At 47.5% G+C, this 16,260-nt stretch overlaps 1 protein-coding gene across 1 annotated transcript in view; it reads right to left on the bottom strand.

Annotated features, from left to right (window-relative positions):
- LOC120849885 (cytochrome P450 3A43) overlaps positions 1–16,260 on the bottom strand; it is a 92,205-nt gene that overhangs the window by 49,820 nt on the left and 26,125 nt on the right. The window contains exons 4-5 of the mRNA XM_040222159.1: positions 7,518–7,648; positions 401–500 (exon numbers count right to left, since the gene is read on the bottom strand). Of these exons, the coding sequence (XP_040078093.1) occupies positions 401–500; positions 7,518–7,648 (231 nt within the window). The remainder of the gene's footprint in view (positions 1–400; positions 501–7,517; positions 7,649–16,260) is intronic.

Below are 16,260 nucleotides of genomic sequence, written 5' to 3'. Positions count from 1 at the left end.
AATGAACCCTACGAGAATTTCACCCCTCCTCCGCTAGGTGGCGCGCCAGCTCGTTATTGATGGTTGTAAAAATGGTAGATGAATGCATGTGCTTAGCTGCGATATGGGATTCGTTGCAATTCTCCGTAAAATCAGAATTTAATCGGAGATTATTTAATTGTTGAGTCTCGAAGCAGGTGCCACAAGCTGCCGCCCGATTAAAGGGGTTTCGCCTTACCCATCCGTCTATTTATTCAATTTCCACGCATGCGCGGAATAGTCATGCTTCACTTGAACATTGGTAGAACTTTTTCGTATCACTTCTTTCCAGACAGCCTTTCATAGTTTGCGTTCTGTGTTAAAAGGCGGTCGAAATTGAGACACCTCTAATAAGACCGGATGTCTAAATGATCATTCATACCCTCATCGGCGCCACTGCGGACGCCAGTTGTATTGGGACCTCCGCCATCACTCTCCTCTGCGTCGATTAAAAACTGTAGCAAATCCTTTTTCTTGCGTTCCTGCACCATTTGGAATAAAAGAGAGAATTATTGAGCCGTAGCAATTTTTATATGTGTTTATAAAGGTGAATTCTTAGCGCTGTGCATTAACAGTTTCTTTTCTATTCTATCTTTTTGTATCCTCCTTTTCATATATATTAATAATATTAAAGAGATAAGATAATCCGCCAACCAAAAATTGAAATAGTAGCGACCCTGGTCCGGTGTTTCTATAGTGAATGAATTCAGCCGGTGCAGCCTGACCCACCCATCTCTATTGTAGTAGACTGGATCGCGGATCGAGGATTGTCTTGCTGGGTTCGAGTGGCACCACCGGCAGCCATCACTTGACACCAGCCAATGTATGGAACTCTATGCGAAGAACGAGAAAAGGTGCCGTATCCCGCTTTTCTAAGCTGTTGTCAACGCTGAAACGTTTCGGCTGTTTTTCGGGGAGCCTGTCCAATAGTTAGCGCACAAACATTACAACTGACAGCCCTCACATTTCTTATAAATAAATATCTTGTGCTCAAGAGTGACTCCGCTGGATAAGAAATGTAGTGCAGCTCAGTCGGGTAAGAGTTTCCTAGAGTTACCACAGAGTAGTGGCGGTTGCGATGAGTTGGGTTTAGCAGACGACAAGATTGAAGGCTTTGCTACGTGGAATTCGCTTACTCCCGGAAGGCCGCTGTCACCGTCAAACTTTTTTGACATTCATCAGCTTCTGGGCTTCCCCGAGGACAGCCTTAATGGGGGCAAGGCTCTTCGCTCAGTCCACGACGAGAGCAAGCTTGTCGGCTCAGCCGTGGGTACTCCGGCATGTTTGATTTTTTTATGGGCGTCCGAAGACTCGACAAATACCGATTCGATCTCCAAACACCCGATATTATGATCGCAGCACGTCATAAAATACTTGCCTTTGAGGGCCGTGTACAAGTTCCAAGATTTCTACTCTTTTGTGTTTCTCCCATAGACTTGCGTTTATTGCCTGGTGTCAAGCAACGGCCGCCAGTGGTGCCACCGATGGGCTTCCGATTCGCGATCCAGCCTGTTACTATAGAGATCAGTGGTCCCACCGCTAGCTAGGAGTCTTTAAAGGGACCATGCAATCATATTTTAATTTCCTCCTTAGCATTCTGCCTCAGCTCAAAAGCGAGTTAGGAAATCACGTGATCGTGACGTAGTATTTTAGCGGAACCGGAAGTTCTCCCAACCGTCTGAGGGTTGGCGGGGTTAGCCGTTCGTGTTCGCTGTGTCCGATGCAATCGCCGATAAATGTTATGCTAGCCCACGGCGACAACATCTCCAGCCTTGTTGCCGTGGTCGACCTCCCACGGTTCCTGGCCAGTCTGATTGATTTTTAATTCATCGACGTAAATAAGAGCATTGTCAGATGGTCAACTTTGACGGTTTTGGTCTCGAAATACGACGACTCCGAGCTTCCGCCGAGCTTTTTAAGCTCACCAAGGAACTGGTCATAGGCAAGTGACGATAAGTGCCGTCACGCCACTCATTCAATCAATCCCTCGACAAACAATATCCGTTGACACATTGATTGTTGACGAGCGGATACGTCGGAGTGAGCTGGGTTCGGCAGACGTGCTTGTGTACCGCAGATGTATCACAGTGAAAAGGCGGAAAGCTTTTGAACGAAGAGAGAAAAAAAATAGTCCTATATATTTTTCAAAATTTCGTAAAAAAGCAAGCTTTTGTCCCTCTACCCACCTGTACGAGTTTGTTTAATCCATTAAACGATATGTGATTAGTAAAATCTCAATCAAATATCATTTTTTCCAGCCCAGAATTCATTTCATGCTCCCTTGAACGTGCATCAGGTATTAATGATACAAGACCTCATATGCCGCCATGATCCTCATACCGATCTAAACGGTCAGGAAAAGGGATTCCCGCTTTCAGCAGTGCCCATTTATTGCATTCTGAAGACATTTTTATGCAAAACCTGAGGAAATCTATATCTTGATAAAAACATGTGCTCAAAACACGAGGACTGCAGACGTTATAAAAAAAGAACGTCCAATGTTAACAAGAATGGCGAAGGATGTAACAGTTATTGTTACTATTCACATAGGTTAGAGCTACACGCTGTTATGATTCGGAAAAAGAAAAAGAAGAAAGAGAGATGAAGGGCAAGACGATTGGTAGAGCAGTGCGAGGGCATTAAAGCTGAACCGAGAGCCACGACGGTCGGCTGTTCGAACGGTGCTCTACCCGGCACCTTCCCGGCGTCAGTGTTGTTGAACGTTAACGTAACCGGCTTCGTCCCGGCTTCAGCACGGTGACCATCAACGTAACAGGCTCCTTCCTGGGATCGAGGAACACGGACCCGAAACAACCTACTCCTTTCCGACATCCCGGCACTCACTACTTTACCAACGATCAAGGGACCAACATTCAAGGGCACCAGCGACCCGAGCTACGACACGGGTGGTGACTATACTGCCTACCGAACGAGCTTCTTTTTTTTTTCCTTGTTTATTTCCGGACTTGGATTAATTTTTTTTTTTTTAGTTCATGCAGATATTTGGGCTCCCGAGCCTTCCTCTCACCCTCCCGGACGAACCTGACACTCGCGTTCTTATTACCGCATGAAGGTAATCGAACACATATAAGATTACTATATTAGGGGATGTTTGCTCAACGACTCATATTTAGCATACTGCATGATTATGAAGATGCTTTTCAGTTCGGTGTTTTTTAAATCATTTATTTTTGTTTAATTATCGCGAGTGTTTGCATGGTTTGATCTATAATTTTTTAACTTACTTGTTTTTCGTTTGTTTTGGAAAAAAGCTAAACACACACAAAAATATCATCGCACTATGTTTACAGGAAGAAAATACCAGATTTAATTTGGCCAGCCTAGGCTCAATATTCAATTCGTTCTACGATTTCGAAAAACGACACACTAACCCGCGATGTTTCTTCTTGCGGTAGAGCTTCCGTAAACTGTGGAGCTGGAGCGCGGTCTACATTAGCGGATTTGTTCGGAAAAATCGTTTCTTAGTTTTTTCTGTTTTTTTTTTTTTTGGCCCTCTTAAAGAAACTATAGGCATTGCAAAGAAGCTGAAACTCCGTTAGACTATCACACAAGCGGTGGGGATAGGGTGCCAAAGTTTGAGATTATGACGTTACTTGGATCAACATTTAAAAAAGAAAGGCGAAATATTCCTATGTGCCCGACGTTCATCTATAGCCTAATATTGCCAAAACATGAAATTTCATTGTTTACGCCTGTGGAATTTATTAAAAAAAAAAAACTTGCCAGAGTGAAAAATTATTCGTGTTACCGCAGTGAATGCCACAGGTTGAAATAATGTAATTTCTTTTGCTGACGAAATTACGTGGATGTCGGTTCACAGAGAAATGTATTTATATATGCACAGGGTGTTTCACAAAAAAAAAAAAACAAATTTCATATTGCAAAAACTCCGCGTCGCAACAAAAACAAAAAAGTATTTTGTCGTTTAGGTCCTGGGCCAGGAGCCTATTTAGGAAAATTTTTGCAGTTTGGGATAATTAGATTGTCAATTATTTTTGAGTAATTAACTTGTAAATATTGTGATTGAAAGCATGGTTTTATTTAGACGATTGCTCAGTATCGTCAAAAAACACTAAATCAACAAATTGCAGAATGATAGAAGGCACGCTCAGCATTTTTACGGCTTTCTGAAAAACCGCACCAATTCGACAGGTTTTTAAGTTTCAGTTTCCAATCAGAGCGCTTCTCGTCCCCGACGGCACCGCACCCCTTGGAGAAATAGTGCAACCAGCATCTGCTGCGTTGAGCGAGGACAGCGCAGCGCAGGTTGGGAAGCGCAGCCATACCGATATATATATATATATATCCATACCGAAGAATCCGGTATAACTTTTCGCTATCCGGATTATGGAACCTGAATTCTATCTGAATTCTATCCGGATTCTATCTTGAATTTAGGTTTTCAGAAATTATTCCTTTGTCTGCAATCTGGATTTTGAGTTTCCAGAAACAAATTTCTGGTTCCATAATCCGGATAGCGAAAAGTTATACCAAATTTTTCGGTAGGGATATAACTGAGAAAGAAAAAAAAACACCTTAGTGAAAACAGCAACAACGGACGATTTATTCTTCGACGTTTCGACCGGAACCCGGCCTTCGTCAAGAAGACTATATATATATATATATATATATATATATTGGGAATGAGTGAAGATTGACAAGTGCAGCCTAGTAATATTGTGAACGAAGAGGGGAGAAGGTGATTCTTGAATTTATTGCATTAAAGTTAGGGAAAGGGAAAGGGATATATATATATATATTATCTAGGTAACGTTATGTTTTCAAACTTTGGCATGCAATGCACACCAGCGTCCCATTCTGACGAAGTTTCAGTTCTGCATTGCGTAGTTTGTTTACGTGAAACAAGAAACCGGGCTTCATTTACCCTCTCTCAACCTCTAACCAAGCGCCTGCAGCGCATCCGCCACAACTGTTGCCTCATCGCCAGTATAGAGGCAGCCAACAGCGCCGCACGTGTTTGACGCCATCTCGAAAAAAATAAAGGGACCACAAACCAGGACGCGGTAACAACACTAGTCGAAGGCTGACTCCAGGCACTCATTGGGGTCTTTTAGCTAACAGTTACCTTTGTTCCGCGTACCGCACAACTGGAGCCTTTGGAACATGCTTTTAAGCACACCCTCCCACCCTTAGGGTATCACCCAAGCGAGCACTTAAAAGCATGCTTCAAAACCGACTTGTGCTCCTTACTTTAGAAAAGTAATGGATTACAATTACGAATTACCGAGCCTCGAATATATTGGATTACCGTTACAAATTACTTTCGCTGTAAAGTAACGGATGACTTTACTCGTTACGTTACAAATTACTTAAACGTTACTTTTTGCCGCACACTTATCCAGAAAATAATAAAAGCAATTTTGATAATCTCAAAATTGTTCTGACCAACTACTTTTAATTTCTCATACACCCATAATGGTAGTCTTTGTAAAAATAAAATATTATATTTAAGAGAAGGAGTGTAGGTGCACTCCGTTCACATGTAAGCTGACAAGGCACCGAAAACTGGAACCACACCCGCCATCTTGCTAGCTTAGGGCTTCCGGAAATGATCCCTGGAATTGGGCAGACAAAGCTAGCGGTGCTCATGCTCAGTAGCAGCGTCTATCTCCGCTACGAGATTCGGAGCTAAAGGAGCGATCTCCTTAGGGGTGTTTCGACTGTTATTCACAAGAAAAGAAAAGCTTGGTTCTAACGTTTCATTGTATAGCCAATGCAGAATGCAGGTGTACAAAGCTTACCTTGATGTATTTCCTTAGATTAGGTTTTGTGTTCTTGCTGATGACAATGCGTGTTTTTTGGCAAGCAAAGTATGCACTGAAACTCTAGGTTTCCGTTCTCCTTAATGCCCTGAATTTCGAACATCTTAAGAGAAGGCTATGAAGACGACGAACACTCCATGTCCGAAAACTCGACCAGTCAGAGAAAAAGTGGCGGTTACGGGTTATAGATCGTTCATCGGTTCTCACCTTCGTACCAATATGCGTGGAGGACAGGGGAGGAGAGGGCATCGAGAGCGAGAATAGCGGTAACCATCGGTCTCACGAAACAATGAAGAATCACACCACTTTTACTCGTTCTCTCTCTCTCTCTGTCAGCACTCCTTAGATGGCCTGACCCCCCCCTTTCCCCTTTCTATGTTAAAAGTTGACTGTAGAGTGTGGAAATGACTCTACCACCATGCCCAGACAAGTAAACCTAAAAAGCATCATCCGTACCCACGCCCACGATGCTCGCAGCCTCGCGCCGGGCGCTTTCAGCCGTGCCCACAGATCTCTATCGCAATAATTTCCGCGTAGCAAAGCCTTCAAAATTGTCACATGCTAAACCCAACTTGTCGGGACCGCCACCGATTCCGCGCTAACTTTAGGTATAACTCTCGTCTCATTGAGCTGCACTACATTTCTCGCCCAGCGGAGTCACTCTCGACCGCTAACATTATTTCATAAAAAAAAACTCTGAGGGCTATCAGTTTTAATGTCAGTGCACAAGCTAGCTGGCAGGCTTCCTGAACAGCAACCAAAAATTTTCAGTGCCGACAACAGCTTAGAAGCGGCACTTTTTCTCGTTTTCCCCATAGAATCTTATGCATTTGATAGTGCCAATCAATGGCCGTCAGTGGCGAAACTTGGCCCAAGCTGCCGAGGCCGCGGTCCGCGATCCAGCCTACTACAATAGAAATCAGCGTTCGTGTCTCGAGAGCGTGCCTGTCTAAAGCAGCGGACATGAAAGACAAAGAGAATTCGACCCCCTTGTGCTATGCTACATATCGCCTGTTACGCGAGTTGTGAACCCACAAATCGAGGGGGTACGGACCCACGTTTGATGTCTGTGCAGGTGGCGAGAGACGTCGAAGAATTCGGTAAGGGTGAAACGGTGTAAAAGACAAAAACAAATAAACGCGAAGAGCTTTTTCCTGTCCTGGAGACGAAGAAAAATACGATGGAAGGTGACGGAGAGCCTACTCGGCGTTGTCTTACTTGAGCTTTGTCTTTCGTATATTTGTACATGACTTGCCCGTTTTTCTATTGGTTGTAGTGACCGGTCATACAAAAAATCGTGTTTTCTTTTCGGCTATTTTCTCCCTCTTGATACGTTTTCTATTTGGTTGAACTTGTTCTCGTTGTGCTGTTGCATGTTCTGCTCGTATCGCTCCAGTTACTGTATTGCGCTCTTATTTTTAATAAGTAACGAGTAATTAAAGCAATCCGTTACCAATATTTTGTAATGAAATTACATTACAAATTACTTCCGAAAAAAACAGTAACGTGACAATAACAGAATTACTTGATAAAACGGATTACAAGTAATCGGTTACTTGTAACGGATTATTTCCCAAGTCTGCTTCAAAAGCTCCGGTAGTGCGGTAAGTGGAAGACGTTAACAGTTTGCTAAAAGGCTCTATTGAATTGACTCGCGCATTTTATTCTCGGACTTCTGATATGCTTTTGACTCACCGGGGGATCCAATTTTCGAGCGTATATAATTGGAGCCATGGCATCTAGAAGCTCACAGACAGCAGGTTTCTGGACGCTCTCAATCATCCTCAGCACAAATTGGAAGACGAGAGTGAATTCCGGGAAGCAATCTGCGGGAAAAATAAAGTACAAAAGGTTTTCGAGTAACGAAAAGGGTTCGATGGATGGTTTTCCCAACTCTTTCCATTTTAGCATAGCGAACTCTGGATAGGAGGTCGCCTCCTCTCTAGCGTTCGCTCTGCTAAAGTGGAAAGAGGTGGGAGTAGTTCCCCCTGATCTCTTAGCTCTTGTAATATGTTAGGGCGAGAGTACATGGCGGGTCGGTGGCGCCATCGATGAGCTGACCCTCGCACTGCATCTCACTAGGTCACAGGTTCTGCGGTATTTCCAATTGGGGCCGCGACGCGCGGCGCGCGGACGCATATGTTGACACTGGCTTCTCGAGAAATCGATGTTTTATGCGGAAATTCTTGTTTTTGTACAAGGAAAGGGCTGTAATCGACAGCGTTATTGATCCGGTTCACCTGGATACCTTCCTCAAGTAGGTGTGCAGAATATTTTTCTATTTTAGAGACGCTTCTAGTTGAAACCTACGAGGAGCCTCGCTGGGCCTTGTTTGGGCTTGGCTCGACTGGGGCGCTGAGCCGGGCTTGCTCGGTGCGGCCGCCCTACTAGGCCTAACCGGCTAAGCCATACCGCGTGGGACCGCCGCGGCTGTGGCGAAGGAGAACACAAGATAGAAGTAACTCCACCGGAACCTCTCGTGTTCGGTTCCGTGACCGAGTACGACCCGGACAAGCTGACTTTAGGCTTCATTAATCCCGCAACGCAGCCCCTCTCGACAGATAGAATTCAAGAAGCCGCCTCGGAAGTACAAAGAGACATACTACCTGGCAAGCAGCAGGGTACTAGTTCTGCATAGAAAATATATCGAGAACAAAGAAATCTATGTCCGCAGTAACAAGAGCGCGGACCTACCGGAGTAGCAACTAAGGTCAAGAGGAAAGAGGCGAGGAGACCTTATAGGCTTGTCACAGAACAATGCGGATGTCTACGCCGTTAAGAAGGAGCATTTATTGCTGGCAAATGTCGCTGAATATCGGAAAGAACATGTCGCAAAAGGTAGACCCGTCGGTGAGCTTGAAGCGAGCGGCGAATCCTTTCACATCCGGCGGAATTTTCAGCTTTTCCGATGTATTCACATAGTCTATTTTTGTAGAGCATCGCAGAAAGATAATTATCTCTACTTACCTGCTTTGCTTTAAGCAGAATATCAAGGTAGGAACGATAGGCATAGTCTTCCTACGTGCTGACCAGAGATTAATTCAAATTAACGTGTGGGTATTAAAAGAGGGAGCTTCTAAAGGCCTCAACCCCAATCACTTCATCGTTCGTAACCGACCTGTAAGATGCAACAGTCCTCGCAGCATCACCTCTAGCTCGAACGATTTTAGATTGAATGTGAAGGAAGCTCGAACTCAAATCGTAAAAGTGTAGACCCCAAAAAGGGACGCGAAATGTCGAAACGGACGTGGAGCTTGCACCAGCGACGGGAAAGAACTCAAGACATTCCGATTTTTCCTGGGCAAATGAAGTAGGCGGCAGCGAGAAATGTTCTAGTTCGCCGGTTCTAGACAAACGGGATTGTTCGTGGAGGGCAAAAATTCCGCTCGACATTCTTAAGGTATGAAAAAAAGTCTAGAACCTTTCGTTTCTTTTCTCGTGGCCAGACTAAGAAAGGTTTCTTGGACTTTTTTTCCTTTATGACCTGCACCGCAGAGCTCTTGCAGAAGATCGTCCCTCGTATTTCGATACGTCTGGCCAATAGCTTTCTTGAGGGTATCCGGAAACGCGGAAGCTTGCCTGACGCGCTCTGCTACATCTTTGCCGGTGACAAGTTTTTGACCTAGGTACGGAGCCACTGGCTCCGTAAACACCGGCGATATTCTTTGATAGATGTCGGACAGTAGACCGCTCCCCACTTGGAACAAAGGCCCGGACACAAAATGCGCCAAATGTTTCTCTCTGGAACCTGAACAATGGTTCACACAGCACGGTGCAGACTTTACGTGTATTTTCTAATACACGTAAAGTCTGCACCTAATACACCGGATCCGCCTAGAAATGGAATGCAAGTTAAAATTTTTGTTTCAACGAGTCCCAGACAAACGGTGTTAACTTCCTTTACGGTCACCCTCTTATATTTTAACAAATTGAATGAATACTATATTGTCACACATGACAAGTGATGAGGCGCCGAATAACTGAGTAAGCTTAACGTTAAATGGGGCGAACTTGTGCCGAAAACAAAAAGGAAACAGAAAATATAAACAGAGCTTCGTGGGCGTGGAAGTCGGCGTGACAGCAGAATCGAACCCTGGGGCGAAACTGACTCCAGCTTGCCACGCGGAGCCCCTTTTGTACACCCGTGGGCTTCTGGAGCAATCGGCGTAGAGGGTTCGGGGTGTAGAACATTCTAACCTCGAATCAGCAACACGCGGTTCTTGAATTTACCAGAACGTCACATTAGAGTCAACAAAAAGGCGTACCCGCGGCCAGGAATCGAACCCTGGCTTTCTGCGTGGAAGGCAAGGAGGGTGATAACCGTTAAGCCACGTGTGCGCTTTTTTTTAATTGCCTGTTCGGACATGTACAATGCAAAAGGATCACACTGTTAAATTCACTTCATAAACATCACTTCTGCCCGGTCGCAAAATTTAAAATTCTTCAAGGTCTCAAGTACATCTAGAATTGACACCCAATCAGGTGCACAAACCAAAGTGGCGTATACAGATTTTAGTCTGCAGATAGAGTTATGAAATACATACGTACGGGTCGGGCATCAACGTCGGCATGCCTCACTGCCACTTTACTTCTCTATATCATATAGAGAAGTAAAGTGGCAGTGAGGTCGATCTAGTTATGCTTCTGGGCCTGCATGCCATATAGACTATATGGCATGCAGGCCCAGAAGCATAACTAGATCGACAGAGATTTCAACTTGTTTCTCCTCATTAAGAAACCTAATGCCGCACGGGGTTAAAGGCAAGTATTTTTAATGTTTCGCTGGAGGACGTACGCCCCAGAAAAGGAAAGCGTCCCAGCAGTCGAGTAAAACATGATCGATATTTTCAGATTTTTTGCACAAAAAACAATCAACGCCCCATGGTACGTAGATGTTTTTCCCCTCAAGCCAAGATTTTGACAGGGAGTGTATTGGTGTGTAGCTGAAAAAAAATGTTTTAATAGAAGGAGCAACGGTCATCTTTTAACTCTAGATACCACAATACGGTCTGGGTCTGCATGAAACATGAATCACTACAACAGTTCAAGAAAAAGACTTTCAATAATGTCACTAGTTTAGCGCTTGCGTTAACCGTCGACAAGTATTAAAGAGAAAAACGCACAGACACAAACCGACACGCTTCAACCACTTCTGCCTACATGGTCAGCTGCGCGCGTGGCATTATTCCCCCCTCTAAAAAAAAACAGCATAGTCCCGATGCAGCACAAAATGAAAACACAAATCCAGAAAGAAAGGACACCAGAATTGCGAGCCACGCGGTTCTCTCTTTGACGAGAGTCCAAAGTTCTATCGTTCGTAATACGGCTTGAGCCGGACGACGTGCGCCACCTCGGTTCGTGGCTGGCGTCTTGCAGATGGGCGCGTTCCGTCGGGAAGAACTTCGTAGTTCAGATCGCCGAGGCGTCGGATGATTTTGTTGGGTCCGAAATAGCCTTTCAGAAGCTTCTCGCTGAGGCCGCGGGGCCCGTATCGGTGTCCACACCCATACCCTGTCTCCGGGTTGAAAGTGGACGTCCCGGCGACAAGGGTTATTCCGGCGTGCGTCGATTCGCTGTTGGTCTTCAATCTTGATTCTTGCCAGTTGGCGAGCTTCTTCCGCGCGTTGAGAGATGAGTCGAGCGTCGTCGTTACCATCGTCGGTTGGCACGTGAGGCAGCATGGCGTCGAACATTGTGGTAACCGTCCGGCCGTTTGAACGGCGTCATTCCCGTGGCTTCTTGAACCGCTGTGTTATACGCAAACGTTACGTACGCAACACCTCGTCTCACGCCTTGTGCTCTACGTCGACGTACGTGGAGATCATGTCGGCGATCGTCTTGTTGAGCCGCTCCCTTAGCCCGTTGGTCTGCGGACGATAAGCGGTGGTTCGTCGATGGCTGGTGTGACCGAGTCGAAGAACCTCTTGAGTCAGCTGTGCCATGAAAATGATCGCGATCTGTGATCACAGAGCACTTCAGGTCGAAGGAGAATGGCGAACGAAACATCTGTAGTAAGCGCACAGCTCAAGTCTTCGTACGGACTTGTTGTCCGATGGCTTCGAAAATTCGACGATAGCGGATATCTCTTCAACGTCAGAGCTTACACCCTGAGCACTCACGACATGGCCCAGGAGTTTGAGCTTACCGTAAGCGAGCCGACATTGTGATGGTGTTAATGTCCGTTTTGCATTTTGGATAGCCTGTAGCACGGCTCACGGACGTCTCAGGTGCTCGTCGAAGTCGCTTGCGAATACCACGACTTCGTCGTGGTAGACGAGACAGCTTTGCCATTTCAAGCCTGAAAGGACGGTGTCCATTACGCGGTGGAAGGTCGCCGGTGCTTTGCACCGTCTGAACAGCATCACTTTAGATTCACACAGTCCGTCCGGTGTGACGAAGGAAGTTTTCTCACGATCCCGTTCGTCTACCTCAATCTGCTAGTACCCACTTTCCAGGTCCACCGACGAAAAGTATCGGGTGTGCCGCAGCCGGTCTAGGGTGTCGTCGATGCGTGGCAGCGGGTAGACGTTCTTTTTGGTTAAGGCATTCAGTCGACGATTGTCCACACAGAACCGAAAAGTCTCGTCTTTCTTCTCCACCAGGACTGCCGGTGAAGCCCACAGACTGTTTGAGGGTTGGATGATGTCGTCATCGAGCATTTCTTGAACCGGTTTCTGGATGACTTCTCTCTCTTTCACAGAGACACGGTACGGCAACCAATGAACAGGAAGCGCGTCGTCATCAGTAACAATTCGATGTTCCGCTATCGTCGTTTGGCGTACCTTTGACGACGTGGAGAAGCACTCATTGAACTCGGTGAGAAGGAAAATCGCCGGTGCTGTGCACCGTCTGAACGGCATCACTTTAGATTCATAGAGTTCTTCCGGCGTGACGAAGGCAGGTTTCTTACGATCCTGTTCGTTGACCTCAATCTGCCAGTACCCGATTTGATTTTCAGGTCCATCGACGAAACGCTGTCGTCGTTGTGGGGCAGGCAGAGTCGGATTAATGTTGAACTGCGAGGGCGGCGTTGTCTCGAGTGACCATGAAGAGAAGTCTTCTGATATTCCTGAGATTGCGGCCGAGTCCGGGAGTTCCTCGGCGTGACCCACGGCGGTACCTTTTGTAAGGTGCTGAGCCTCCTGTCAGAAGTTCATAGCAGTGTGTCCGTTTTGCAGCTCTGCGATGCCTCTTGCGACGCCAATTCCTCTTCCTAAAAGCAGTTTGACGCTACCTTCCAGCAGAGCTTCTCCGCAGATGCCTTTTTCCGCCCCGACAGGCACAAGTACACTCGAACGTGGTGACAAGTGCACGTGGTCGGAGAGTACGCGCACTGTAGCTGACGTGGCTGCCGTAGTTTTTTATCCTCGGGTGTTACGACAGGTTTCCGCAGCCTCAACTCGTTTGCTTCATGGTCGACGACGGCGCCGTATTCGCACAAGAAATCCATTCCGAGTATAACGTCTCTCGCACAGTCTCGTAGAACGACGAACTTTACCGGACACATCTCGCCGTGAATCTTCACGCGAGCAGTGTATCTTCCGACTGGCGGGATAAGATTTCCTTCAGCGGTCCGTATCTGTGGGCCATCCCACGGCGTCGTCACTTTCCGAAGTTGTTGGGAGAGCCTCCCACTCAGGACGGAGTAGTGTGCTCTGGTGTCTACGAGAGCCGACGCGTCGTGGCCGTCGATAACGACGTTTAGGTTATTCTCTACCAGTTGCAGGAGCGTCGTTTCGGTCTCTGGTAGTGTTCGAGTGGGGGCCCTCCGACATTCGTAAAGGATCTTGGCGTCGGTCGTCTTCAGCAACTCCACCTCCAGGGGTTGCCGCGCCTAGTTTCCCCGGCGAGGAGCGATGGGCGACAGGCAATCACGTCGGGGTCGGCGCATGGGCGAAGCTGGGCGTCGTGGTGACGGTGACCGGAACTCTCGGCTGGACGCAGGCTCGGGGGATTGAGGTCGTCGCAACTACTCGTCGATCACCCGAGGGCTCTCACCATAACCGGGACGTGGGTCGTTTGGATGAAATCCGCGCAGCCCGAGTCGTCGGTATGGACATCGGCGGTAGGTGTGGTCTGCTTCCCCGCAGTGATAGCACAGAGGGCGTCGGTTGGGCGTTCACCACACGTCGGTTTTCCGAGGTGCCCGGGGCTCCTGGCAGGCGTACTGGACTTGGTCGTCGTGGCGTCGGTCGTGCTGCGGGGCAGGAGACTGACGTCGGGGCGGCGCGACATACGGGCAAAAAGGAGGCAGTGGCCATCAGGACACTGCGGCGTAAGTTAGCGTGGTTTTTTCGGGGACTGCCACGCTTATGGGAACCTCTGGTTGGATGGCTCGGGACTACTTCACGTACGATCTCGGCGATGGAGATCGAGGCGGGACAATCATCGTCGGATAGAATTTTCCGAAGCTCTTCTCGAATGATGTCGCGGACAATACCTCGAAGATTTTCAGCGCTAATGCCGCCCTCGTCGAATCGGGAAGATGCCAGCGTCGAAGCAACAGACGTGCCGGCGAGTCGGTTGTAGTGGCTGGCTCGGATCGACAGGGCACGCTCGATGTTAGTTGCCTTGGCAATGAAGTCATCGACAGTAGTTGGTGGGTTTCGAACAAGGCCGCCAAAGATGTCCTTCTTAACTCCTCTCATTAGAACGCGCAGCTTCTTCCCCTCGGTGGACTGAGGGTCGGCGCCGCTGCTCAGGCGGAGGGCGTCCTCAGCGAAGCTGGTGACCGTTTCGTTGGGCCCTTGGGTCCGTATTTGCAAAAGGTCTTCTGCTCGCTGTCGTCGTGTCTGGTTCGTGAAAGTCTCCTTCAGGTTGGCGATGCAGGTGTCCCGCAACGTAAGTGAAGCCTCGTGGTTCTAGAATCATTGCCTCGCGGTGTACCTCCAAAAAGAAGTACAGGTTTTGGAGGCGCTGCTCAGTGGTCCATCCATTACGACAGGCTAGACGTTCAGAGTGCAAAAGCCAGTCCTCCACGTCCCCGTGGGTCTCGCCATGGAAGGTCGTCGGGGTTCGCTGGGCGGCGGACAGGTAGACGACGGCGGCGGCGGAGGAGGTCGGGGTCTGCGACGACTGGTGGTTCATCGTCGGCCTCGTTGACTGCTTGGTCTTTGTTGGCAGCAGTCCGTATTCTGTGTGTAGGCCCTGAGTGCGGCGACTTACTCGGGTCTCGGTGGTATCTTCGTTGGGTCTTCGTGGGATTGGTGTCGGACTTGCGCTGCGGGCCCTCGGAGGGGTACGCTGCAGGGACATGTGTTATTCCGCACCTCCACCAAAATGTCACGAATGACAAGTGATGAGGCGGCGAATAATTGAGTAAACTGAACGTTTAATGGGACGAACTTGTGTCCAAAATAAAAAGGAAACAGCGGATAGCAACAGAGTGTCGCGGGCGTCGAAGTCGGCGTAGCAGCTGGATTGAACGCTGGGGTGAAACTGACTCCGGCTTGCCACGCAGAGAACCTTTTGTACACACGAGGGCTTCTGGAACAATCGGCGTAGAAGGTTCGGCGTGTAGAACATTCCAAAATTGAATCAGTAACACGGTTTTCGAATTTACCAGAACATCGCATTAGAGTCAACAAAAATGCGTACCCGCTGCTAGGAATTGGACCCAGCCTTTTCTGCGTGGAAAGCAAGCGCGATAGCCGCTAGGCCACGAGTGCGCTTTTTTTTATTTTTTATTGTCTGCTTGAACGAGAGGATACAAAACTAATCACAATGTTAAAATCGCATGCACGACGCGTGGTGCGCGAGCATGAAAGTTTAAATTTCCTTCACATACTTCAGAACATCAAGAATGAGCACCCAATCAGGAGGGCAGACCATCGTGGCATACACCTATTTCAGTCTGTGGACACTCTCTATAAAATACGACCGTACAGGGCGCGCGTTAACACCAGCGTGCCGCACAGCCATTCTGCTCTGCCATATTGCATGCAGGCCCAAGAACATGACCAAATCAACAGGGATATCATTATTTTCTTCCAAAGGGAGGAACCTAATGCCGTGTGCTCATAGGGCCAAGGCTTTTTTAAGAGTTCGCTGGAAAACATCCCCCCCCCCCCCCCAAGAAAAAAGGCGTCCCAGCAGTCTAAAAATACATGTTCCACAGTTTCAGGTTTTTTGCACAGAAAACAGTTAACACCCTATAGTGCAAAAATATTTTTCTGAACGAGCCAAGTTTTTACTGGAAGCGTGTTTGTCTGTAGTTGAAAAAATTTTTTTATGGAAGGCTGGACGACCATCTTTTTAACCCTTCACTAAACTTTCTTTCCTGGGCCTGCATGGAACATAGAACGATACACTGGTTCGGGGGAAACACTCAATATTGTCACGCGATAAACGCTAGCGCGTGACAGTGGACAAATATTCCATTAAGAAACGGACAAACCAAAAACGGTACGCGTCTACCACTTCGCTCAGAAAACTACCA

The sequence above is a fragment of the Ixodes scapularis genome, unplaced genomic scaffold, assembly GCF_016920785.2.
Source record: "Ixodes scapularis isolate PalLabHiFi unplaced genomic scaffold, ASM1692078v2 PGA_scaffold6__148_contigs__length_123643588, whole genome shotgun sequence".
NCBI lineage: Eukaryota > Metazoa > Arthropoda > Arachnida > Ixodida > Ixodidae > Ixodes > Ixodes scapularis.
Note: the sequence above shows the minus strand (reverse complement) of the source record. Positions and strands in the feature narration are given on the sequence as shown.